The 27749-nt window shown below is 39.0% G+C and overlaps 1 protein-coding gene across 7 annotated transcripts in view; it reads left to right on the top strand.

Annotated features, from left to right (window-relative positions):
* The window catches only part of LOC114134081 (latent-transforming growth factor beta-binding protein 2), a 111789-nt gene that overhangs the window by 40352 nt on the left and 43688 nt on the right, over positions 1–27749 (top strand). For 6 of the 7 annotated variants that reach the window (XM_028000359.1, XM_028000357.1, XM_028000356.1 and 3 more), the window contains exons 4-9: positions 2360–2619; positions 3946–4143; positions 8260–8466; positions 10500–10783; positions 11915–12017; positions 22006–22080. In XM_028000359.1, the coding sequence (XP_027856160.1) occupies positions 2360–2619; positions 3946–4143; positions 8260–8466; positions 10500–10783; positions 11915–12017; positions 22006–22080 (1127 nt within the window). Of the gene's footprint in view, positions 1–505; positions 522–2359; positions 2620–3945; positions 4144–8259; positions 8467–10499; positions 10784–11914; positions 12018–22005; positions 22081–27749 lie in introns of those variants that run through there. The other variant, XM_028000360.1, reaches the window with a different exon arrangement.

The raw sequence follows: 27749 nt of genomic DNA, 5'->3' as shown, positions 1-27749 counted from the left end.
GCAAATTGTCATTTGTGATCAAAAAAATTGGGATTTGAAACATCATATTTCTGGAAAAATTCAAATAGATTTTTAAAATAAAAAATCTCATTCTGACAGTTATCTGTTTATCAAAGTTTTTACAATTTTGACTATAATAACCTAGCCATGCACAGTGATTGTGCAAGACTCACTTTTCTCCACAAAACCAGTACCTGTTTTAATAATTATGTATAGTAATGTAGTCCTCAAAACATTATTATGATGACACACTCGTTCTTACCAGCCACTTTAAGCTAATGAAACCCAAGTTGAAGGGAAGTTCTAATTTTGACATATAATCACAATGCATCCCCAGTAAAATGGTCTCCTTTATTTGGCCCGGACCAAGAGAAAAACAGTTGTAGCTCAAGCTAATTACATAAATGTAGAAGAATTGTTTAGATTAAGCCATAATTGATTTAACATCAGGAGACGTTTTGTACCAACTGAGGACACAAAAAGTGAAAAACAGAGCACCCAAAAGAGCAGCAGCAGTAGCAATTGAAGGCGGCGAGTTGGAAAGAGCAGAAGCTTCTTAAAGAGACAGTGGCCCAATTTCAAGGCTTTAAAGTCAAATGCCTTTGAAGTCATATTTGATACATACAGCATTTTCATAACAATTGAAGATAACATAGTTACTTGATTGTCCTATAAAATGGCTCTGTGTGCCTGGAAAATAATATAAAGACTTACATTTATAGGTTTTATTACTTTAAAAAAATAATTATGCCCTTTTAAAAGGGCACATTGGTTGGTTTTACACAACCAATTTGATATTTAAGTGTCTTAGATAATCCTTATGACGAAATATGTAGGTGGACAACATCATCATATCCCTACTCCCGTTTCCCTGCTTGCCCTCTGATCAAAAGTCTGGGTGGACAATGATGAGCTCATGCTGTGAGGAAGTGACTTTGTCATTTGAATGCGTCTGAGTCGGAAGGAGCAACATCTGGCTAAGCCTAGGAAGTGAGGCAGGATGCTTGCAGGCCAGGTGTCAGCATTAGCAATGGAACTGAGCCAACCATAACTTGGATTGGAAACTGTATCTGGGTTTTGTATATCTGTCCATCCTTTTACCACCATAACATCAGAGCCTCTTGTTTCCTTGTCATTCTAAACGCCTAGGACCCAGCCTTTAGACTCAGCATCTGGGTGAGCAGCTGGCAGCTGTGTGTGCTGCCTGGAGTCTTTTGAAATGATGACGTGACAGACCATTATCAAATGTTTGCCTCCTTTTCCCCCCTTTTCATTTGGTGCCCTGTCCTTATTATCAGCAGGAATGTACTCTGTAAAAAAGAGAGACTTGCATAGGCTTGTGCACAGCTGGGACAGGGTGTGTGGGCATGTGTGCGTGTGTTTACTTTTGTTTTTGCAATTGTGTGGGCATGTGGATATTTGTGTCCAATATGCTTATTGCCAGAAAATTGCTTTGTGTCTGTAGTGTAGTGGCTTCATAACCACATGTAATAAAGTAATGAATAGCTTATATCCTCACTTGGGCTTTGATTACAACCTTAAGTAGCTTGTAAGATCGCAGGTGTGCTTTGTGGACCGGCTCCTCTGATCTGTCCGGCAGGGTTTGTTTTTGTCTCACTCTATCTGTCAGGGCAGATCACTGTGATCCAGATGTTTTGGCGTGGGCGGAACCCAGCATTCCACAATCAATCCTAAACTCCAGGTAGACCTGTCTGCCTCCTCCTTTCAGGTCACATGAACTCGATCTTCGAAGTTCTGCAACTGACCCAAAATCAGATGCTCACTGGGAGACAATGTTCCCTTTTCGGGCATGGTTTGACTCAGTTCATCGACCCTTGCTTTAATACTTCCTCCACTCCAGTGGAAGTTTCAGGACGTTCCTTTTTAGGTGGCCACAGGAGTTCCTAATCTAGACAAGCATACCCTAGGGGTGATGGAAAGATCTAATCCAGACACCTTTTTAGATGCATAAGTACATACACAGACAAAGTGGGAGTAGTAATTATTTTCCCTTTTGGCTGTCTGATACGGTGTACTGTCTAGTCTTGCGAAATGTTGTTACTGTCTAGCCGAGTCTCAGTGATTGGTGGGGCTCTTTGCAGCAGATGTCCTGTAAGCTTAAGGAATTTTATGGTGTTATTAAATTCATTAAAATAAAAGAGCCTTAAATTTGTTTTACCTCATCTATAAAATCAGTTTGACAAAGCTATGACCTATACAGCATCTCTCAAGAGTTCATTTAATTTGATTTCACAGTGATCAACATACAATACGTTTTGATGGGTGTGTCTTCTTTCACTGTGTTTATTTGTTGGAAGTTAATCAGAGTTTTTTTCTGTTTTGATTATGTGATCTGCAGAACCCAAGCAAGACGAGGACCTGCGTACTCCTCGCCTCAGCAGAGTGGGACCTCCCGTACCGTGAAACGTTATCCATCGTCCTCTGAGCCCATAACCTCCAATGCCCTGCCCAACGGCAACGGCTTTGCAAACGGCCACAGCAGTGAGAACAGAAACTGGTACTCACACAGGAACAGACAAAGCAACACCCCATCCCTTAACGGTCAAAGGTCTCCTAGTGATAGCCAGGGACAGTTCAACAATGTGTTGCATCCAGCAGGTAAAACTAATCATTTCTACACCATTTCTGTTCTAAGAATATTTCTTTTTAGATTTCCTATTTTACCGGGTCATTAATTATCAGAAAAAGAAGCAACATCACAATGTATGTGTAAGACACAGGGGAGATGTTTTAGAAGAAAAACTAAAAGATCACAGAGTCAACATTTTAAACTGTCTATTGCAGCTCATGTTTTTATTAGAGTGATGAGAGCTGTTTCATGAATAAAACAGCAGCCTCAGTTGTATTCCCTTGATGATGGAGATTCTTACCTTAACTGTGACATTTGCAAAAGCTTTCAATCATTTCCAAATTCATCAGAAATCCTATAGACACTGCTTGAAAGCTCCAAAGGTTAAATTAGAGCAATTTTGCTGTAATATGTTCAGCCTTCCTGTTATCTATTAAGAATATTACTCTGTCTTGCTGCCAGAACATCTAGACATCTCACAGAAAAAGCTTTTTAAAAATGCTTTTTCTGATTTCATTTTAGATATCTTACTTAAAATAGTCTTCATCACTTAGAGTTCTCAAGGAAAAGTGTTACTGTCAACAGGGCAGCTCTTAATAGATTAGATTTTCTAAGTTTCCAACAGGCTAGTGCAAATTGAGCTAAAAATCATCTTATTCTAGTCTCCAGGCAACTTTTATAAGACAAACACTCTCTCATAAACTGGAATACAGTACACAGCATCAGCCACAGAGGCTAATGCCACAAGCCCATTTGCCTCTGTGGTCTGCAGGACTCACGCAGATGTTTTATATCATTGCTGCATTCATTGTATATCTTTGCACTAACCTCTCTGTAATAACAAGCAATGATCTCTAGTGCTTCTTCTTGCAGCAGAAACATTTTGACCTTATTATTTCTACTTTTTACCCCCAAATATGTTATCCAGTGCAAACAGCTGTCTGAAGATCTGGCTTCTGTTCTTTTTTCTTGTTTTGTGCCAGGTCTGCGGCTGTTGAGCATATTCCCACCATTACACCATGTTCACATGCACTTACTCTCTCTTTGTCTCCATAACACATACACACATCCACAACACCTTCTCCTAAAGATAAAGTGCTTTGGAGCCTTGCCCAACACCTAGCAGTTCTCTCCTCCAGCCCCTTTCCCCGGCTTGTGCCACATTGCTCATTTGGCTGTAGCGTGCCACTAGCCGACCGTCAGCACACACCCTTATGCACTTAAAAACCGTCTGTTCGCCTGGATGAAGAGTGTGTCACTGTGAGGCTGGAGTGGAGGAAAGATGCAGCTCTTCTTAAGCCCATTTCGTCTCCTGTTGCTGCTTCTTCTCAAGAATATGTGCTCATGTCTTCCAGGGGCTAACCTCACCTCCAACCTTGACCGGATTAAGATTGTCTTCACACCTATGCTCTGCCGAAGGGTGTGCAGTGGCGGGCACTGCTACAACAGCTGCGAGAAGGGAGATGTTACCACTGTATACAGCGACAACTCGCAGCAGCAGCAGCAGCAGCAGCAGCAACAACAACAGCCAAAGAACCAAGGCTTCAGACTCTGTAAGTTTTGAATCCCGGCCCTCAACTCCCGCTTCTCTTCTCCCTCATATGCATGTTTTATTTTGGGGGGGGGTTTGTTGCTTTTTTTTGCCTACTCAGTGTCTCTTTTGTTTACTTTCCATTTCCCACACACTTTACATGTGTCTCCATTCTGATATCTCATTCCTCTTTTATGAGGTGAGCTTGACAAAATGGATTCCCAGTAGCATGCTGTCTATTCTGAACACTAAGCTCAAAGAACAAGGAGAGTGGTGTAGATTAAACTTGAGCTCTAAATTAAAAACTTACTCTAAAGGAGGGAAAAAAAACAAAAGCAGTAGAAAAGCACTGTAAAATGGGGCTAATCTCTCTTCATAGACACACACGTGGAGTTGGTGGTCCCACGCTCCCAGCACTTAGCCCCATCTCTTTGTGGTTTGCACCTTGTGGTTGGCCCTGCTGTTAACCATTTAACGTGCTCCCTGGGAGAGCAGAAGCGAGTGAAAGAATCGATGGAGAGGCAGAAGGAGAGAAAGAGTAGCAGCATGAACAGGATTTTATGGGGATTACATTAAACCTGCCATTTATCCAGAGGGCTTTGCTCCAAATTCACACAGAACAGTGTCCATAGGAAGGGAGGGGGTGGTCAGTGCCAGGGCAAGGGGGACCCAACCCCTACATGCTTCTTGTTTTTTTCATCAGTTTTAGGGATCTAGCTAAGAATAATTAATAGGGGGAGATTAGTTAAAAAAGCTGTTTGTGTCTCAGACAAGTGGTATTTTTATTTGGGCCACATCTGAAGTTTCTCAGTTCAATTGTTTTTTTGTTTTGTTTTATGAGTATGCAGTCATCTGGGAATTGGTACACCCATGTGTTGACTAGGTGTCTCTTGATTGATCTTGAGAATAGTGAGAGTATCTTGCGTGCTATGTCCAACACTGCCCTGCATTTTATCTCTCGATTTTTTTATTTTAATTGGTTGGAGGAGGAGAGGAGCACATACTTTATGTTTTACTCACCAATTTCAGTGTATTTAATCAAGATTTTGTGTGATAGATCAACACACAGTTGTGCATTGTGAAATCTGATAAGTGAGTTTATTGTATGTCTCTACTAGGTTCGCACATTATAGAATGACATTTTGCTCATTTTTGTTTGCAAAAATTGCTTAATCCCAGTCAGATTAAATGGAGCACATCTCTAAACATTTGATTTCAAGTCTTTCCATGGATTCACTATTATATTTAAGCATATTTATGGTGCACTGACATATTGGGGTCAGTGTCCTGCTGGAAGGTGAACCTTCACCCCAGTTTCAAGTTTCTAGCATCCTCAACCAAGTTTTCTTCTAATACTGCCCAGTATTTAGATCCATCTCCCATCTTTTTAGGGGTCAGTTTACCTGACCCCTAGCTGAAGAAAAACATCCCCACACAGGATCTTGCTGCTCCGTTTTTTTATGATAGTGATTGTTTGGTTAAGAGGATGTATGATTAGTTTTAGTCTTATCTGACAAGATCACCTTCTTCCACATGTTTACTGTGTCTTCTAAGTGGTTTGTTGCAAATGTCATGAAGCGGTGCGGTGTGAGGTGGTGAGGCAGACGCTTGAGACCCAGGTAGAAATGAAAATGATGATTTTAATGACGGGAACACAGTCCAAACAACGAGCAGCAGGCAGATGGACACGACGACTAGACATTGACAACGACAAGGACCCGACGAGGAACAAGGAACACAGGTGGAGTTAAATACATGGGCGGGTAATCACAGAAACGAGACACACCTGGGAACAATCAAGGGGAGGACAGGACAACGAAGAGACTCAAGGACACAGAAAACTCTAAACACAGAAAAACACAGATCCTGACAGCAAATTTCCAATGGCTTTCGTTAAACAATAGCTTTTTTCTTTCCACTCTTCCATGGAATCCAGATGTATTTGGGTCACTGCTAATGGTTCTCCTATCAACAGATTTGTCTGCCTGAACAGCTTTGCATATCGATGATTTCCTCTCCTTTCCCATCCTGTCAGTTCAGGTCGATGGGCTTGTCTTGGTATGCTTACAGAGATGTCATACTTATTCCATTATCAGATGATGGATTAAACAGTGCTATTTTATAGACTAACCTCCCTTTAACCTCCTCCACAACTTGATCCCTCACCTTTCTGGTTGGTTCGTTTGTCTTCATGAGCTACTTATTCACTAGTGTTCTCTAGACCTTTGACCTTTGAGGTCTTCACAGAACAGCTTTAATTATAATGAGGTGAAATTGCACACAGGTGGACTCTGAAATCAATTGGTTACACTTTTGTTCATTGGTATCATTGACAAGGGGACTGAATATAAATGCGCATAGCAGCTTTTTAAAAAGTATTTTTAGTTGTTCAAAAATAAAGAAGAAAGAAAACCATGAACATTTTTCCATTAATTTCCCAATTATGGACTACCTTGTGCTGGTCTAACATAAAATCGGAAAGAAGGAGTTTTAAAAATAGTAAATAGATCAATGTCTATTAAGGGTTTTGCAATGTGTTTAATTTATGCAAACAGGTAGCAGTAAACCAGTCCTCAATTTAAGCTAGATTTGCAGATCAAAACTAGCTGGCTTATGAAGTATAAACAGGTTGTTGCTGTAGATTTACATCCCCATTAAGAGGATTATAGAATAAGGCATGGATATTCCAAACACTTTTATCAGAAACTTAAAATATTACATTCCCCACACCTCTGCAACCTCCCTCAACAGTGTGCTTATATCCGCCCTTGCCGAATTTCCAGAAATCACCTCTGATTACATAAAGGCACATGTGAAAAGACCATAAGCTCAAATGCTGTAATTCCTTGGGGTGTGCATGGATGTCCAGGAATGTCAACTATTTCATCTTGTTATGTTTAATGCATGGTGCAGTAAACTCTGCTTGCACAATTACAACAAGCTTTCTTGAGTCACTCCCTTTTCTCTCCGGAGAATCTGGTTGTAAAGTGAAAAGTGTTTTTGTTTAGAGACTCCTGAATGGTCAGACAGAGTCGTCAGCACTATGTTGGTCCAAAAATAGTTAATGTCAGGCTGGAACTGGTCTGAGACAGAGCAGCACAAACACATTGACTTTTAATGGACTCCTTCAGCTGATAATTTGGCCAGCATGTTGAATCGCAGGAGGCCTTCCTGTGTGTCTGACCTGCTTTAGCCTTAACGTCTGGCTCTTTTTTTGACTGTTGTGAATTTCCTATTACTATGCTCCTTTTGTTACTTTTTTCTGTCGTTTTGTTTAAACATTCCATTCTAAGCCCTGATATTTGTTGATATTTTTCTGTTTTTATGCCATTTCCCGCTCTTGGATATCCCTGCAGTGTCACTGCTGTTAATGTTGGTTGACAGGGAGCTCATTGCCCTGCATGCCATCAAGACTGTCCAGACTCTCTACAGTCCCCGTTTACACCTTGTTAATGTGGGACTGTCTGCCTCAAAGAGACAGAGAGGATGCAGTTCACAACAGGATTCTGCCGCAATGAGACTCTTTCATCTCGTAATATGTGGATACAGTCCTTAAAGGAGACCCACAGATTTCCTTAATGGAGAACTGAAAAATGTCCCTTTTACAATTATTTATATCTTGATATGTTCTTTGTTCATTATGGATGAATAGATTTTTAAATTTTGACTCTTTGATGTTTTAATGTTGTGTCAGAGCAAATCTGTAGGTGGGAGCATGTCTGGGTATGCAGAAGGTTTACCAGGCACCCCTACCTTAAGCCAAAAGACAAAATTGTTTGAGAAAGCAGCACATCTGGCAAGTGCAGGATTTTTTTTTTCTCTTCATGAAGAATTGCAACCAATAAATCAAACTGGAGACAGAGTGTTATTCAGAATCCTATACGAAAGGAGAGGCATGAAAGACAAAGTTGAAATTTAAAAAATGGCTCCTGAAATGAGGCGCCTGGTGGGAAACAGCATGACCACTGCCTACTGTTTGCAAACAAATCCTACCAAGTGGAAATCTTCTTAACATGCCCTTCCTATTAGTTCTGCCCCTTCTCTTTCTTATTACCTAATCTTTGTGGTTGAAAATCATCCAATTAAAATTTGTGGTGTTGTAATTTCCTGTCATTCCCTTTGTGCTCCTTCTCTGCAGTCTTCTGTCAAATCCCCTGCATGAACGGAGGCCGATGCATTGGCAGGGACTTGTGTTGGTGCCCATCGAATTCAACGGGGAAATTTTGCCACCTACCAGCACCACCACCTCCCAGACCCACTCCTCACAGTCGCAAGGATGCAACCCACCAGGCAGCGAAATCACCATCCCATTCCATGTACACTTTGCCACTCTCCAATCAGCATGGTAAACATACTTTGAAAAAGGGGACAGTGTGTTCTATTTGAATTTATTTTAAGATGGACTTCAAAGAAATAGTTTTGAATCTTTTAAGCAAGAGTCTGTTTAAAGATTATGACCAGTTGATATGTAGTAGTAGACTAGTCTCTTGGCATCTGTTTAGTGGGATTGCAGTTTGTCTCGGAGGCTCAATAAACATCTCGTTTGAACAGGACTGATACCAAGGCTGTTATTGTCTTCTAACAAATTTACTCTCTAAGCATCATAGCTTTATTGTGAACTCTACAGTATGAACATTTAATGCAATATCACATCTGCATTGGTTGGCATTTAGAGAGAACATAATGGTTCTTTCCATGGGAGTTGAAGGAGGATAGCAGTGAGACACCTACTGTAAAAATATAAAATATTTCTAGTCAAAGTAACTCTTAATAAATGGAGATAAGAAGCAAAACTTTGATAGCAGTTGAAGAGAATTATATTTCTAACACTGCCTCATGTTTAATTAGAACAATTAATCTGACTTGAAACACTTTCTTGTTTATAATTGTCCAGTTCAAATCAAGTTATGGCTAAGATGAAAACTTTCCTTGGTGATTTTCACCATTAGCACTGAGAGGATCACTAACTGTAACATCAAGAAGCGACTGAGCGATGTACTGTCAAATAGCTCAAAGGGAATTTGCTATTTCAACGTAAAGAAAGTCAAGTCAAGAAATACCTTTTTTGAAAGATTGGTACCATTTTCAAGTTTATCAAAATTAACTGTAACAACAATGAGATACTGAGAAAAGCAACACCACTATTTTACATTTTCCAACAGATAAAGTCAAGAAGACATTTTAGCTGTATTTTTAAAAACTGTTTTAACTAACTTATTTATCTAACTCTTATTGTATTTTCTATTTTGTAAACATTCGTTGCCTTAGAACCATTCAACTTTTTGTAATGTCACTGAAAACGCCCAGCCACACAGGGCTATGGCATCTGGACCAGTCGCCTTCAGCCCAATATCTGATCCAGGAATGACATCAGTCTGGGGTGCAATATAATATTGGATCAATTCAGTTGTATCTCGACTATGATCAGTAAGTTTGACGCAAACACTTCTCTTTTAAATTCTCGGAGGGCTCAATTTTGATTTTCAGCACTGTTTATAGTGTGGAGCTCTGCTTCTGTGGGACAGCTGTGGAGGCCAGACTCTATTTTAAGCAAATGAACTAATGGATGACTCAGTGGAAGTCCTCACATAGTTTGGATAAGGCTTCTTTTATCATAACAGCAGTGGTTATCACTAACAGAGCTGAGACATTGTGATCTTTTAGTATAAAGATTTGCTTCTTCACTATCCCCCCCTTTGGAGTTAGGAGTTTGTTTTTTTTCCCCAGTTAATAATGTTATCTCTGTTGGTATCTCTATCTGCTGAACAGTAAATAGAAGCATATTAAGTTAATTAAAGAGACAAATGTCCATGTTGTTTTGTCACTGCACATAAATTTTCCATTTTGTGTGTGTGCTTATTCAAACAGAGGCAGAGGCTTGTTAGGGACGCTTGATAAAATCTGCGTCTTTTACTTGGACGTTGCACTCTGTCTGGAAGATTATGATTTATGAGAGTGGGTCAGGATTCTGGGAAAAAACCCTGGCACTCCCTGAAGATAGATGCTTCCCCTTCTGTCAGAAAGACAAAAGGGCTCGTTCTAGACATTGCAACATCTTCAAAACTCTACAGTAAATCTGTTTTTGGTATTTAAATTGATTTGATTTAAACCAGAAAATCCCAAACTCTTTGTGTTCTCCTTGTGGCGTAGTGGTTCACTGCCAGAAATTCTCAGTCTACTCTAGATCTCATAATTTGCAGATGAAGCTAGTGTTTGTTGAACAAGTTTGTGGTCGATGTTAGCTGATAGCTCAAAAATTGGAGAATGTAAATACAAGTGGTATGCTTTGGATGTTTATGCTTCTACGTATAATATTGTACATTTTAAAATGTAAACTATCCAATGTTTTGTGTAAACTCTGGGAATCTCTGTCCCAAGTGTCTCTCCACCCATCACTGGTGAACGTCCACATACAACACCCGCCAGAGGCTGAGGTCCAGGTTCACCAAGTAGCTCGAGTCCAGCCTGGACAGAGACCAGCCACCACAGATGGGGCTCATTCTGTCCAGCAACGTTCCCAGCCTGGAAACGGACATGAACACACCAGTGAACATAACAGCAGACTCACACACGGCAATGGCCACTGGAATGGCCACAGTACAACTTCCATCCTCCAGAATGGACATGTTGGCAGATGCTTTCAGGAAACAGTAGATGGACAGGTATTATGTTAAGCCTTAGAAAAGCAGTGTTTAAACTATCATCACTTAGTCATCTTGGAGCATTACCCTCATGTTGCAGAGGACAGAGGAGAAAAGTGATTTTATTTTCACATTTTTTTGCGTTCTCTGAGATCTGTTGTATGAAAAAGAAAAATAACCCATGAGAACGATTTATTTTGGTTTCAAGGTCTTATGTACACTGGCCAATAACTTGGTAGAGAGAAGACGGCTTGAACTTTGTCCTTCTCTTTCTTCTCTTTGGTCCTCCTTTGCACCCATGAAACCTTCGTTAGCTAAGAATGAAAACAGCTAATGATCAAACAACCTTTTGTAAAAATGGTGGGAATTATTACCATCAGATATAGCCAATGTTGTTAGAATTGATCAATTATTGAATTTTATGTTAACCATTTAATATGCCTGGCTAAAATTTACACAACTTTACTGGCTCATATTTAATGCCCTTCAAAATCTATTTTAAGGCTTACAATAAGAATAAAGTATGGAAATGGCAAATGTAACCCAGATAAGAAAAGTATATGCATCACTATCACTATCTTTTGTGATGGCTAGTATAGCATTTATTCACTTTGATGCTCTTTGCTTTTAGTTATGCAGTTGCAACAAAGTATTGGTCCATAATGGAGTTGATTTTTTTCTCCAAGTATTAGATCCCATTTTCTCTAATTGGGTTTAATGGGAGCTTGAAATTGAACTTTAGAGTCATAATGTCAAACAAGAAGCAGAATCTGGGCATAAAAGAAGCATAAGAAAGCATTTGAATAAAGTTTTCCCCTTCTTTCTGCCAGAAAGAAATCATGTTTCCCAAAGGAAATCTTCCATGTTACATCACAGGTATTAGCTAAAAATTTAATAATTACAGTTTGGGAGTCTCTCTTTTTTTCACCAAATACCTTAATGAGGCACACAAAGAAGTTCACAGATGGCTTATACAGTATATCCAGTTTACTCTGAACTTGTAGAAATGTTTTCATCATGCATATTCTGAATCAGCTACACATATAACCCTGCCAGTGCACAAACACTCAGGCATAAATAATCACGCATGCTCATACATATGATCCTATCAACCTTAGCTCACAGATCTAACACAGCTGTATGTCATTGCAGTGTGGCAAACCTCTGCCAGGCCTAACCAAACAGGATGATTGCTGTGGAAGTGTGGGGGCGTCATGGGGTTTGAACAAGTGCCAAAAGTGCCCAACCAAACCAGGTAATCCTTCAGTTTAGAATCAGTCAGAATGACAGTGTTTTCATTTTAGAGCTTGGTTATGTAACATGTTTAAATCTGATACATAACCTGTTTTCTATACACTTTCTATATTCCTGTTTGTTTTGCTTGTTTCTCTAGTTTTCAGAAATTAACTAACAACTATTTTTAATAAACTTTTCGATGCCAATGTCTATCCTTCATAATTGTTTATCAAAACCCTTAATTTAATATAATGACTGATAATCGAGTTTAAGACTTAAGTTGAAAAAATAAAGAGGATATGTAGAGTTGCATTCTAAAGGCTCGAAACCTGACTCAAACTCGGGATCAGGGAGCTGAGTCTGATAAATAACTTTGACTTTGACTTTTCATTCAGATGTTTCATTCTAAGCTTGAGCTTGTCCCTCAAGGACTAAAAACTTGTGTTGGATTTGTAGTTTAAAGACTTGACACTTGACTTGGACAAGATTAGAAACCACACTTGGACTTTCCACTGAAGACTGAAGACCTGACCTGAATTGACCCTTAATGTTTAAGGTTTGACTTAGACTTGCCACTGGAGGCTTGACTTGGTCTTACCCTTTAAAAATTGAGACGACTTGAACTTAACCATCGAAGATTTGAGACTTTACTTGGACTTCGGCCTCAGAGACTGGAGATCTTACTTTGATTTGGCTTTTAAATACTCATAACTTTACTTGGACTTGCCTCTTAAAAACGTGAGATTTAATTTGGACTTGTCCATTGAAGACTTAAGTTTTGACATCAACCTGCCCTTCAAAGATGTGAAACGACTTGTAGTTACCCCTTCATGACTCAGGACTCATCTTTTATCTGTCATTTGAAAACTTTAGACTCTACTTGTATTTACTCTTTAAAAACAAACACTCAACTTTGAGTTGCACTTCCTCACCAGACTTAAGACTTGACCTGGTCTTCCCAGACTTGCGCCCCACATACTTGAAATTTGAGTTGGCCTTCACCCTGAAAAGACTGAAACTTGACTTTGACTTATTCTTGAAAGACTTAAGACATAATTTTTATTTCGCCTCTTAGAGTTGAGATTTGACTTGGATTTGGCCCTCAAAAGCTTGACATGAACCTGCCCCACAAAATCATTAGTCTTAATTTGGACTTACACTTTATAGACTTTAGATTTGACTTGGACTTATACTTCGAAGACTTGAGACAAAAATTAACTTTGATGATCATATATAGAAAACAATCTTTCTGAGACCAGTTTCTCACTCTTGCATCCGGGGGTTCAACTGAAATGGTTTTCACTTTCATAAAACCAAACCGTGGCTGCAAATAAAAACACATTTAGCACACTGATGAGGCCCTGGCAGGCACACCACCCATCTTGTGGGCAGAAAGACCCAGTGTGGCCTTTAACAGTGAGGAAATGAAGGACTCTCCAACTCGAGCTGTGGTAGGTTTGAGGAAAAGCAGCTGGGTGGCTGCATGCCGGCAGGCTGGGTGGGTGGCAACTCTGTCCACATTAGACAAGGGCTGGCCACTCGGTCTGATAACTCCAAATGGCATTGGGATTCACTATTTGTCCTCGCACTGGAGATTCATTTGTCTTACAGTATTCTTAATCATATTATGGCAATGCCCACATACGCATCATGCCTGAACCTTGTTTGACTGGACCTTAATCAGAAGCAGATACACACTCTCTCAGTCTCCTCCATCAATAATAGATGTCTATCCGTTCCTTCTTGGCTCACCCTCAGCCTGCCTCATTCCCGTTCTTTCTGTGTCTTCAGTATGATCTCTTTTGGCTCCCAGATGTTTTCCTCTCCTCCTTCCTTTGATGTTTTGGGGGTGAAAAAAGAGCAAATACCCTGATTGCTCCTTTTTGTGGCTGTTTTTGGGGAGGTAACATGCTGTAGGCTTAGGGGTCACACGCAGGAAGACACAAAAAGAATAAAGAGAATGTTAGAAAGAAAAAAATTAAGTCAAAATGAAGTCATGTACCATGTCCCAAAGGCCTCAAAGGAAAATTCAACATGATAAATACTTTGAATTTCCTTTCACTGTTGTTCTCAGTTTAGCGCTTGGATTTATTATTAAGCTCTAGTGCACTCTTCTCAGACTGATCAGGGTTCTTCAGTAATTGTGTAGTTTGGACACTAGAGCAGCCTCTGAAAAATGATCGTATTCCTTTGGTTTTTTCACTCTGAGTGTGTCAGCTGTGAGCTTTTAGCATTGAGAGAAGTCTTATAGCCTTATACAAGCCTCATGCGTCTCCCATTGAGTATGTGATAATTATGCCATAAAAGCCCAGCTTGTGTCTAGGCGTGCAATGCTGCCATTGGCCGGTTTATTGCCAGTCGCAAAATGTACCACTGACTGAGGGCACATCATCTTTTTATACGCAAAGAAGATGCCGGTGTAAGCACAGTTTAATAGAGTTTGTGGATTTAGTTTTTCCTTCCTGTCTCCACATTAAAGTCAGCATATTTACGTGGGTTTCATTTGACCCACTGTTAGAAACTCATTGCTTCTGTTGTATTCTGGGTATGTCTGGGAAGTTTTGTACAAGCATTTCACTGCTCTTTATTATGAAGCAGGACATTATTCATCATTACAGAACAAGGATGTAATGTTGTAGTTGTGGCAATTGCTGTGGGTTTGTGTATGTGAAGGAGAGTGGTCACTCTGGAGGTAAGAATGCCAGTCTGTCCCGTCTTACTGGGAGACGAAGCCTTCAGGAGCCAGGACCTTTAAAAGTCACATGCTGAGGATTCCTGCAGTAATGAGATCCAGATCAAGCAGAACAAGCTGTAGTTAAAGCCATCCTTCTGGCTGACATGAAGAGGTGGAGTAACAAAACAGGCCTGCACTTAGTTCCAAACTCGTTGTATAATTGCAATTTATGAAACTAGTATAGAGATTCTTGGACTTGGATACTAATAAAACATTTTTAGCAGTACCATCAAATTGCTTTGGCCCAAGTCTGACCGAGCCTGACTTCCTGTAAGCACACTGACAACCCCTCCCTTACTGTACGTTTCACAGTTATTGGAGTTTCAAATACTATTTCTTTCTGCATCTGTCAGTGATGAGTAGCATCCTCCCTGTGACTCTCCCAGTAGGAGAGTCACAGCATTAGTGGGAGGCTTCATATCAGATGTCCTCAAGGCAAAAAGTAACATAACCCACCCACAGGAGCATTCAATTTTTCTAGCTCTGTAACTGAGAGTCATGGGGTTTATATTTTGCTCTCTTCTATTTGTGCCTTTTTGCAGTGAGGAACAAGTCGATTGTTTTTTTTCCAATTTGTACACTTCTGTCGTACTCATCCATTGCTATTTTGCACCTAAAAATAAAGATTCTTATTATTTCTTGTTCTTATGTAAGAAAATATCTGCTTTAATGAAATTTTAAACAATCTTTTAAATTCAATGTTTACTGTACCAATACAGTTTTTAATACTGATAAAATCAAGTTTTCTTTACTTTATATATTAAAAATTTCTTTCACAAGATCCATGCACAATATAAAACTTACTGTCAACATTTCAGAGGAAATATTTGTAGTGGGGACTCTGTTCACTGAGGTTCAGTTTTGATCAGTCAGATAAAGCTGATCCAAGGGTCAATCACTTCCAGATTTTCCCCATGAACTCATCCTTATGAGATGTTCCATTAATTCCCAAAACATTCAATTTACCTCCACAGAGGGCCAGAGCTTGTGCTTCCTAATTGTATTAGCTATGATCAAACAAGAATACTTGTTAACAGCCAAATAAGCCAAAAAAAGGGGATTACTTGGCCTCTGAAACAGAACACATGCGTTGGAACAACTCCACGACAGCTTCTCATTGTAATTTAATAGAGACGTCACATGCCTTTGACAATATTTTATCCGCTGATGTTGACATAGTGACATTCCTTCACAGCTAGAATGATGAGGCTATTAGCTGAGCAACAGCATGGCTAATCACGGTTGAGGAGACCTAATCGAGATGAGAAATTAATCCCAGTTGGAGGAAGATGAATATGAAATTTGCAAGCCATATCTTAATTGGAGCCAAGCTAAGTTAAGGAGCAGGAATGCACCGTGGTATGCTTTCTCCTGGAAGGATCCCAGGTGGTTAATATTCCACAGTGAGTTGGAGATTATAAAGGAATGTGTGTCTGGTTCAAATGTGTTTGATGTGGCTCACACTGTCATCAGTATCTCTGATGCCCTTAAACTAAAGTGTCAAACTATACGCAAAAGGTGACAATGCATAACTTTATGAAAAGAAAAATAGCATGTTTTAGGTAGAGTTGTGTTGTTTATCAAAGACTGTTTGCTTCTGTCGTACACGTGTTGTAGATTGACTCCACTGAATATGTTAGATGTCAGTTTTGAAACGATCAAACTAGAGCAGCCTTTTGTAGGTTTTAGGTTGTCAGTGTCATCAAGGATGTTAATGTTAGCTCCATGTGTTTATCCAACAGATAAACCTCAATTAGTTTCAATAGCAGGGACTCATTAAACACATTTCATATTATGTGGGTCCTCCTGTTTGGTAAGGGCTGCCTGTGCCAGTAATTTCTGTTTTTGGAGTAAAAAACTTTCTCCTTCACTTCACTTTTTTGTTCTAAAGAAAGTTCTGGCTAAAACTCCAAGAAACTAAACATTTTCTAGATGAGTTGTATTTGCCCTTTATTCTGTAATAGCTTGTTGGAGATCAAATCTTTAGATTGGATTCTAAGTAGGTCTTGGCTTTGGTGGTGATGATTTTCCTACAAGGTTGCCCCCCTAGGAAGGGTAAACGAGAGTTTCTCCTGTTTCTGTCCTGTGTTTTTATCCCGTCTCCTTCCTTCTTCTACACATTCTCAAGTTTTCCATCCTGCTAAGTGAGAAAGTGTGGTTGTCTGCAAGCAAGTCTCCTGAGAAGCTGGCAAAAAGCCCTCATTCCTCTGATTGATGGACCAAGGCGCTCCGTCGTCTTAGAAGAACAGCCTAAAAACTGGGAGGTCTACAGATACATTGTAATAAATTCAACTATTAAAGATTTCTGGACAGCTTGAGAGCACAAATTACCTGAATTCCCATCTCCTGTCTCAGTTTGCTGGTTTTCCCACCCTTATATTTTTTCTTTCAGTGTGTATAGGCTGTCTTTTCATTCATAACAAGCCTCAGGGCCATTTATAAAAAAAAAAGTTCATATCAAAGCAAGAAATAAAGGATTTCTCTTCATTCAAGTTGGCACAACACGGACAATCATGCGCCCCTGAAGGAATTTGAATAACACTTTGAAGTCAGAGAATTTAAGCAAATATTATTGAATATTCTCCAGTGGAATGCACAACACAATTGAATGGAGATGAGAAATTAGTGAGGGGTGACAAAATCTTTTGTTGGACAAGGCTAAATGGATAGACAACAATTGGTAGATTTTTGTCTGTCCTCCAAGACTGCGGACCCAGACTTATATGACCCTAATGATGCGCAGCTTAAGCTCACTCTTGCAAACCACTGCCCGAGCAGCTCTAAATTTTCTACACAAATGATTTTAGATTGAAGCATGGGAACCATAGTCAGACTCAAGACTCAGCAGCAGTTTGGCTTTCTATCATCACCATCCAGTCTCTCCATTTGTCCTCTAAACTCTGACATGAACAAGGGATATTTGTCTATACAAATGCCCTTCATTGGATATTTATCTTTCTTTATACCAGTAAATCTGCAGGTGCTAAATCAATCAGGCCAGCCCATCTGGCACCAAGAGTCATATCATAGTGAAAGTCAATTTAATCCCCGTTCTTCTCCATGCTGAAACTCGCTTTGGACCTTTTCATTACAATTTGCTATTTGTGATAACAATCAGTTGAATAGATATACCTCATTGATTGGCCAGAGAGTGTATGTTAAAATTTGATTATTGAAAAAAAAAATCCTCCGGACCGCAACTAAGCTATACCTGTGGGTACATAATGCAGCCATATTGGATTTTAATGTTAGGTTTGGCAAGAAACCTCATGGTTTCCCACTTGGTTTTTGACTTCATGGGGCCTTTCCTCTGTTTCCCTCAAGTTGAAATTTGGAAATTTTAGCTTCTCAGTAAAATGGTTTACATGACTCATACAGTTCATGCAGTTAAATTTTTTTGTTCTCATACTGCAACAGAGCAAACTGAGAAAGGTCAAGTCTTAGTATGCCAGTATGGTGGTACTTGGAGGACCTAATTTTTACTGCAGGGATTTGCCTTATAAGTTTGAGAACCATTGCTTTAAAATACTTGAGTAATTGAAAACAGCAAGAACCCTGTATGTTTTTAGAAAAAAATAAAGGCAGCCAGTTTGAAGTCAGGTCATTGATGGCATCTGTGTGCTGAAGCTTCAGCAGCTGGTTTTTGACACTCTGCAAACAAATTGCCCCCAGGGAGCAATAAATATGTACCGAACTGAACTCCAATAACAGCCACTCTTAGGGCACACATGAGGAAATGTTAAGCTCCGTCTGCCAAATAATATATGGAAATAAATTTTAGGAAGCCAAAGGCTTCTTAAAAATTAGGAATAAGTTTTTCTGTTAAAACATTGAAGTTCCCACTGCCTGCAAAGGTCTTTTTCTACCTGCTAACAAGCTTTATTGAGACACAGCGGCCTCCCCTACTGGGCTTCCCTTGGCACATGCATATTTCTGTCACTCAGGTCTGAATTTCCCTGATCCCATCGCTGCAGGAAGACATGCCCGTCGCTCCAACACAACAACTAATTACTCTGAATCCTCTGAGTAGGATTATCAGGGTGTTGAGGATGATGAGGGGACGGACGGACAGGATGAGAGGCATTACTTTGACACATCCGCCCCCACCTCTCACTCGCTTTTCAGGCTGCTTCCCTCATCCTGACCCACTTCTGCTCCGTCAGTCCTCAGGTACACTGACCCTGCTTGGTCGACCGGGTCACAGCAGGACCATAACACAACTTCCAGGACCCTATTCCCAAAGAGCCTCCATGTGCCAGACATTCCACTAAGCCCTGGTAAAATGAGACAGCATTGTGACAGATTGCAGGGTGTTATTTTACTCAAACGTGTTTGAAAAAGCTCAAAAAGCACTGATTGTTTGCTATAAACAGTGTTGCTTTTAATGTGTAATGATGAAAGAAAATATGCCACTCTGTCTGGACTTGTTAAGGATCCAGATGTCCCTTTACGTCATTTAAATCCACCTTTCTGTCAACATGTAGTCACAAACACCATCTAACTCTCCCTAAACACTCCAAAAGGGAAGAGTTGCATTCTTTTTGCTGGTAAATCAGTGATTGCGTCGTTTATGGCATATGTCAAGTTTGTTTTCTCACTTTCGTTGCCCTGGCATCAGATTCAAAGCCAGGCATTATTTTGGTCAAGTCTGTCATGGATGGGTGTGGTGGATACTGAGGGTGGGCTTTCAAAAAAAAAAAGCTGGAATGTGAGGACTAAGAAAACCACATGACGTAGCCAACCTAAACTAAATAGTACATGCAGAATAAAGCAGAAAAAACCAAAAGGAGAACAAATTATATATTAATCTATCTATATCTTGGATTATAGTTACATTTATAGTAATTTTCATTTAGGAAATTAAAGGAAATATATTGACTTGATGCAATTCCTTAGAAGCACAGATGTACACCTTTTTCCACAATATAGACACCAATTCATATTACTGCTATGTAACAAATTAAGAATTTTCACATAAATTTTGTGTTTCTGCATAAATTAAATGCATGTAAAGTGGAAGGAAAGTTTGACCCTACCCTTCCAGACTTTTTTACAAATGAAAATCTTTAAAAAGTAGTTTGCACTTGTATTCAGTCTCCCATTGAATCTACTCTACAGAAGCATCTTTTTCTGCCATAACAACTGCAAGACTTGATGGAGATAGTAAAATTTTAAGTCTCACTGCAAACTTTGACTTGGTCATTTTAACACATGAAATGTACTTATCCTAACTATTAAATTATGGTTCTGGTTTTGTGTTTGTGTTCCTGATCATGTCCCTGCTGGAAAAGTTTTATTTTAATGAGTTCAACTGCATGTGCCAACTTTTAACTCTGTTGTCAAAATTGTTTCCTAAAATAGAAAATTATTCTTCTAGTTGTTTACTTTCTCAGTGAGCATACTACTTTATAAAGAATAAATATTTTGTGGGGGTGTAAATACTAACAAAAAAGACTATCAAGAGTAGGACTAACTTCTTTAAGCCTCCTGAGTTTGTGACGGTAATATGAATGGACAATAACAGCGAGAAACTTTTCTCTCTTGCTAACAAACCCATCATCAATCCTTTCAACTCTTTTAAATCGTGCACGTTTTCCTCTCAGAAATCATTGAATCTTTTATCATGAAATGCAGACAAACCTGTCATCTCAGTTTATTTCACAGAAGGTTCTGCTACCAATATTGATTCTGTTTCTGCACAGATACACAGAACTCTGCACACGCACCAGTCCCCGTCAAACATGCAGACACACACGCTCTTGCTGAAAGACAGAGTCAGTTTTTGCCTTATGATAGTCACATTGACCGGTCTGTGAGCTAAATGAAGCGTGCCAAGGCTTGACTGCCCGCCAGGCGAGCCATGACAACATGTTTTCAGACCTCTGACATTGACAGCCGACCCCATCGAGGCATCAACAGACACTCTGGGTTGTTTACTCTGGCACCTCCGTGAACTTCTAATGTACACATCAGAATGACACACACCATTAGATTTTTACTGTTCTGGCTAAAAAAAAAAGAAGTTAAAATAAGCTCTGGCCAATCATTGTTCAGAAAACTGTAGGTCAATCATCATTCTTTCTGTTCAGAGTTGGAGCACTATTTTAATATGTATCATCGGTGTGGTCGATGTTAAAGGTCAGGACTTCCTCAACACACTTCTGACTTAAACATTAACTTCATATTCCCTGATGAAAGAAGATTAATAGATATTTTTCAGTAGATTATGTCAACCATTGTTAATTCTGTTTGCTGCTTAGCTGCACTGTTTTATAAAATATTACCATGAGAATCAGTTTTAATATAATTACTCTCTCAAGGTTTCTCAAGATTCACATTTAGTTAGCAACCCATAGTTTTCCTGTTGCTCAGTTCAGGTAGTGAGTTTTGCCTTGGGACGTTACCTCTACCCTTTTTCTATGGCAAGCCAAGAAAAAAGTAGTAAAAGTAAAAGAAATAGTAGTACAAAAAAGACACAAATGCATTGTTTTCAAAATGTTTATCCTGCTGAAAGGTGAACCTCTGCCCCAGTTTCTGGTTGGTGTCTTGTAAACCAGAGCACATTTTCCCACATGTTTGCTGTCTCCTGCATAGCTTGTGGAAAATGTTAAATCCTACTTCTTATGATTTTAATGCAACAATTTTCCTTTGCAGAAAGACTAAATTTATGGTGTGCGCAACTAATAGTTGTATCTTAAGCTGTTAATCTCAGCAGAATCTCAAAACCTTACAATGGGCCAGGTTAAAGGCCATTACATGTAATGTAACACTACTTTAAACTCTTCTACAACTTTATCCGGACATGTCTGCTGTTTTCCTTAGTCTTCCTGAAGCTGTTTGTTCCCACTGCTCTATAAAAACCTCTGAGGCTCTCACAGAATGCCATGATTTGCAGTATGTTGTAATCTATAATTTGCTAATTAGGTGACTTCTAAAGGAAACTATTTGCACTGGATTTTATTTATGGGGGTCAGAGTAAAGGGGGCTGAAAACAAAGGCACATCACACTTTTTAATCTTTTGTTCAAAACTCAAAAACTATTAATCCCCTTTCTTTTACCTCAAAATTATGAACTAGCTTCTCTTGGTCTATCACATTAAATTGCTGTGAAATACACTGAAATGTAAGGTTGTAATATGAAATGTGGAAAGGTTCAATGGACTTGAACACCTGTGAAAAGCTACAGACTGGTATATTATTGGTACATATATATTATTATTTTCACTGTGAAGTTTTTTACTTTGCTAAGCTATGCCTTTTTTCCTGTTTGCAGCATATGCAGTGATTGCGAATGGACAAGTGGAGTGTCCTAAAGGTTTTAAACGAATGAACTTCACACACTGTCAAGGTAAGTCAAAAAATACATTGAAAAAGTTGTTTTGGGTGTAGATAGCCATAGTTCTAATTGCCATGCCATAGACAGAATAGGAGCTTCATAAAGAGACAGAGGCCCAATTTCAAGGTACCAATTACAAACTCAAGTTTCTTTTAAGTCATGTTTGATATAAAGAGCATTTTTATAACATCTGAAGAACATACTTGATTATGTTATAAAAGGACACTATGTGCCTGGAAAAAAACATGCCACCCCTTTAGTAGAATTTTTGCTTCATTTGGTTGATCTGCCGTTTATAAATGTTCCAAGAGAATAAAACCAGCGTGAAAGCCAGCAAAGCAATCCATCTGTATGTGGCAACAAACTTCAAAGATCCCACATGCAGGGTTCTCTCTCAGCGTCATGGGGATGGCAAATTATCAGCTGGCTTTATGGTCCGAGAAGCAGTAACCATCCGCAGGGTCAGCTCTGTGGATAGTCCCTTGGTAAAATATTCAGAGCATTTCTGTTTGTTCATGGTCTTAGTAAGTAAGCGATGTCCGAAAATCAAAGGAAAAACTGCATAGCTTGATCTAAGGGCCAACTCTGACAACTGATGTTGATGCATAGAATAACAAAAACAGTCTGCTTAGAGCTGTGCCACTGACTTGATTAACAGTGTCATAATCCAAGGGGCAGTGCTTACTGAAGCCTATGGAGTATAATAACATAATGCTTCAGTGGGCAGATTTGGACACCTCCATGACAGATCTCACTATCTGGTTCAGCAAGTTCAACATGCTTCCTCATCTACCCATATTTAGGGATGTTTTCTTTGATATCCTGAGCACAGACAACACTCCACATAGTAAGGCCTTGCTTTTACAAGTGCAGATTTATTTTCCAGTAGTACGTTGTCCAGCCAACATTTGGTGAAATGTGTTTTTGTATTATTAATACTTTTCTTTTGTGATTTTTTTCAAGCTGTTTCTTTCTCCCAGTCACTTCTGTTCCTAACAACCCATAGCTGACAGTTAGCCATAATATTTGGCTAAATGTCAGCTATGGGTTAGCCAAATATAATGCTTTAATTGCTTTAAAGTCTCTATCCTGCATAGCTGTTGTGTTCTAGTTTCTCGTATCACCCCACCAGCCAAAAGGACAAAAAAAATGCTTCATGTGAGAAGTTTTCATTGCTCTCAGAACGGCGTCAAGCATGCCCAAGTGAGCCTTCTATTTTCAGCTCCTTCTTGTGTGTTTTATTGGAACATTGGAATGCTATTGAATAATAGGCCTCATCTACTGTTGCTACGGGGGCTTGCAAAAGTATTCATTCCTCTTAAAATGTTTCACTTCTTTTCATGTTGGAACCACAAACTTAAGTGTTTTTTTAGAACCACCTTTTGCTGAAATCACAGCTGCATATCTTTTGAGTTACATCATCACCAGCTTTGCAAATCTAGAGATTTTTTACCTAATTTTATTTGCAAAATGACTCAGCAAAACATCTGGTTGTAATGTGACAAAAATCTGGAAGAATTGATGGGTATGAATACTTTTTTAAACAATCTGTATGTGTGCAAATGCTCCAGTCACTGACATCCTGCCGAGAGTGTGATAAGACATCCTTCGGGGCCTCGGTGAGCATTCTGACTTCAGAGATGATCCCTTATCTTCAGATTCTGTTATGGGGAAACTTGTCCAGCTGAATTGGCCATTTGTAGCTGTGCTTGTTGGATGAAAGGCCCACAGAAATGCAAGCACATGCTTTGTTGTGGGTAGTAAACTTGCACTGGTAGAGGGTCGTATTACTCATATGCCACATCAAAGAACAGTTCATAGGAGTCTTACATAATTCTTTTGACATTTTGGATAATCTAAATAAAAGCTAGCAGCAAATTTAAAACACTCACATTTGACATTCATCATCATAACTACTGCCTGATGTATCAACATTAATTTGCCTGTTATGTTTCCCAATGATGGCTGTTTGTTAACCACTGTTGACAGTCGTTAAATAGATGTCATTTTTGGATCCTGTTGTTGTGTTTGGTTTGAAACTTTCGTTCTTTTCATCTTTTATTCCTTCACTGATTAATTTCTGCCTTCCATCATAGCCATATACTCCTGCTGTTTTCCTCTTATTCATCTTAGTTCTTACTATCCTTTTTTTCCTACCTTCCTTGAAGTCCTATAAAGACATCTATATATAGATATTTTAATATTTAACTTGCCCAATATTGGACAAGTTCAATATTTAAAACTTGTCCATAGAAATATATTGCATAATTTTATGCATAATTTTATATATATCTTAAAACAGGCGTGAAGAGTTGAGACATCTGAAAATTGCATTCTGGAGTTTTTTTTTTTTTTTTTTTTTAATAAAATATGTGCAAGAACCCTGATTACACCTGATACTAGAAAAAAAGGAGCCTGATGTTGAAAACTTTCTTGCTGCTGTTCATAAATAATCCTACAGATGACTGCATTTCCCAAATGTCAAGAGGAGGCGAGATGAAACAAGGTCACAGAAACTGTTTGACACTTGGTGAACATGCCTCTTCACTCGCAATTAGACTGTAAAAACAATCATGTTAAAAGGTACTTACACCAAGCATGAGCTACCAAGCGTGAACTCAAAACACATCTTGAAATTAGTTCTGGCCATGACAGGTTGTCATGAAAGTCAGTTTCAATCCCAGTCTTCCCAGCAGCGGACTGTAACAATAACGCTAATCTGAGACCTGGCTGAACGGCGCATTAAAGACCTCATGTGATGACATCTGACCTGAACTCTGACCGGATGCTGCTTAAACGTAAAGTCACTGCAGCACCTGCACTCACAACACTGACCAAAGGTATTTGTAGATGAAGGGAGGCCATCTCCCTTCTTTAATTGACTTTACAGCATGTGCTCCATCTGGACTCATTCAAATAGATAGCTTATGCTGACACAGACAGCGATATATGTACAATGGGATAAAATAGAAGCTGGAGGCTCAGGAAGAATAAGGTCACCCTTTGATTGAAAGCTCGGACCACCGTGGAGATAAAAAAACCCAAAAAAGCAGCATAATAGGAAAAGATAGAAAAGAAGAAACCACAAGAAACAAAACAAACTTTATGGCATTCCTTGGATTTGCTCATTCCTCAGAATTTATCAACCTCAAATCCCTTATAAGCTCACATTTTCTAGCAGGAAGCAAAACAACCAAACAAGAGCAGATTAATTAGAATTGGGGGAAATTTGTGGTGGCAGGCTGTCAGGTTGCAGTCATCAGAGCCATGGGAAAAGACCTAATGATATAGTCTTTGTTTAACACAGCAAAACAACAAACCTTGCCTGGTCCCAGTGGGACTGCATGACTAAGCACCTCAAATATGTCCCCCATGCTCCTGCCTGGCATATCAACTTGACTGCATGCCTGTGTTTCATTTAGTAACTCAAGAGCAGACAAACTCCTCCTACAACTTTCACTTATAAATATAAACTTGAGAAGCTGTTAAAATACTAGACACTTTATAGGAGAGATCTTAAAATGGATGGCAGACATTAGATAAAGCTTAGCACCGATGCAATTTTTTGTGATTAAATTTCTTATATCTTTATCAAACTACATTCAAAAGGGAATATTGAACATTATTGTACCTCTGATGGCATCAGAAAACACTGAGGTAAACTTATCAGAGTTCTTAGAAATACCTCCATTGTTTGCATGTCTTTACTCTTGATTTGACAGGTTTGTACTAAAACTTATCCTTCAGTTGTGTTCTACAGAGCCTCAGTACATCATCGAAGCTGTATGTGATTTAGGGATAATTTAGCAAGTAAATGCCTATATGTAATGTTAAAGCAACAAATCTCTAGGAGGCAGATATCAGAATAAAGATACAAGTTTATTAAAACAATTGCAATTGGAGAAAGGTCATTTAACACACAGCGGTCAACAGCACACATGAGTGTCAAAGAATCTCTCTGGCTGCGTCGCCTGGGCAGCCTCCTTTTATACAGAGTCAAACACGTAGCCAATGGCGGGAGCATTAACCACACAAAGAAAGAAAAAAAAACATAAGTACAGACAGTTTCTTCTTGACAATAGGGCATAGGTGACACACAGGTCATCTAGTGGAAACATCTGCAGTTTCGAGACGTTGACACCTTAACCACAAATACTTCTGCATGTGACACTTTTACTGACCTTTTGTTGTATGCGGTTTACTTGCAGAATCAACAGTTTATTCTTAGATAGTTAAGTGAGACAAGAAACCCTATCTGTTTGTCCTTCTGTTCAACTCACAAGTCTCGCATCCGTGCAGCTCAGAGGCGCATCCGTGCATCTCAGGGGCCCCAATTAACGGTAGCTGCTGAGTGAGCTAGATTGTAGTCAAGAAGTTTCCTGTTAAAACAGTCTCTATAGAACAGACAATTGTCACCCTTAACTGCAGTCAGTGTCAGAAACTGTGACCTTTAACATACTTAACACATACTAAAATGAAATAAGAATAAATGAGTAATAGGATTAAATGAGTAAAACAATCAATAGTAAGGTAATAATAGTAAGGTAATCAATAAACACAAATAATAAAAGTAATCAAGTAAAGGTAAAAAGTAATTAATAATAATAAAAGTATTCAAAAGTATTCAAAACCTTTATGAAATAATAGTCATTAATAATTTACTTCAACAGTAATTTGTGAGTAGATTTATAACAGAATCCAATGGAAGATTTTATTATCTCCAGACATAATTTTGTCATTTCAGCAAAACATGTATAAAATAATATATCTTGCCAGTATCAACTACAGGTAAAATCTCAGTAAATCCTAATATTGGCAAAAGGGTATTTTGCCTTAGAAATCCAATCATACTGTGAAACTCATATACTACTTAGATTCATTACACACATTGTGCTGTATTTTTGTGCATTGTTTGATTATGATTTACAGTGAAAACCCCAAACTCAATTCTCTGTGGGATGCCTACATAGTATGCATTGTTTAACTCACTCCCTGGTCCTTTTGCTGAATTTCTTCACCTGGAGTGGTAAACTCAGGTTTCAGCTCAGATTGCTTTAATAATGGTCTTCAGCTCAACTTAATATTGGCTCTGATGTTTGTCGTCTTCTTTTACATGACTTTGTAGATTTTGGGTTTTTTATAAAGACCCGTTTGCTGGCCAATTAAGCATAGCAATACTACAGCCATTTAAAAGGGTATTATTACAAGTGCAGGTGCAGGAAAGGTCACTTTACACCACAAAGCTATAATCCAGCCCCCTTTTTTTCCAATTCAGCTAAGACACTTGTCAAAATTTCTCCAGTCAGAGAACAAGCATTTGGGAAAGTTCAATTCAAATCAGAATTAAAGTGTTCACTTGTAATGTTAAATACTGGATGTATGACAGTGCCACTTTAGTAGCATGTCATGTACATAGGTAAGGTGACACACACAGTGTAGCTTTTACTAGTGTTATATGGAAACCTACCTAAACAAAATTGTGTTGACTGAATCCTGAAAACCATTCATGTCCTTGTGTGTCTTGGGGAATATCAGAGTCAAACCCAACAATTAGCTTGAACTCTCACATAATCAGATCTTCATCACGTTCTTCCTCGTCATCTGATTTCTATTGCTCCAAGGATTCATCTCAACCAGAGCTGCCTAGGTCTGATCCTTGCAGCCTGTTATACTGTTATCAT

This window comes from Xiphophorus couchianus, chromosome 19, assembly GCF_001444195.1.
Source record: "Xiphophorus couchianus chromosome 19, X_couchianus-1.0, whole genome shotgun sequence".
NCBI classification, from domain to species: Eukaryota; Metazoa; Chordata; class Actinopteri; order Cyprinodontiformes; family Poeciliidae; genus Xiphophorus; species Xiphophorus couchianus.
This window is presented reverse-complemented; position numbering and strand designations above follow the sequence as displayed.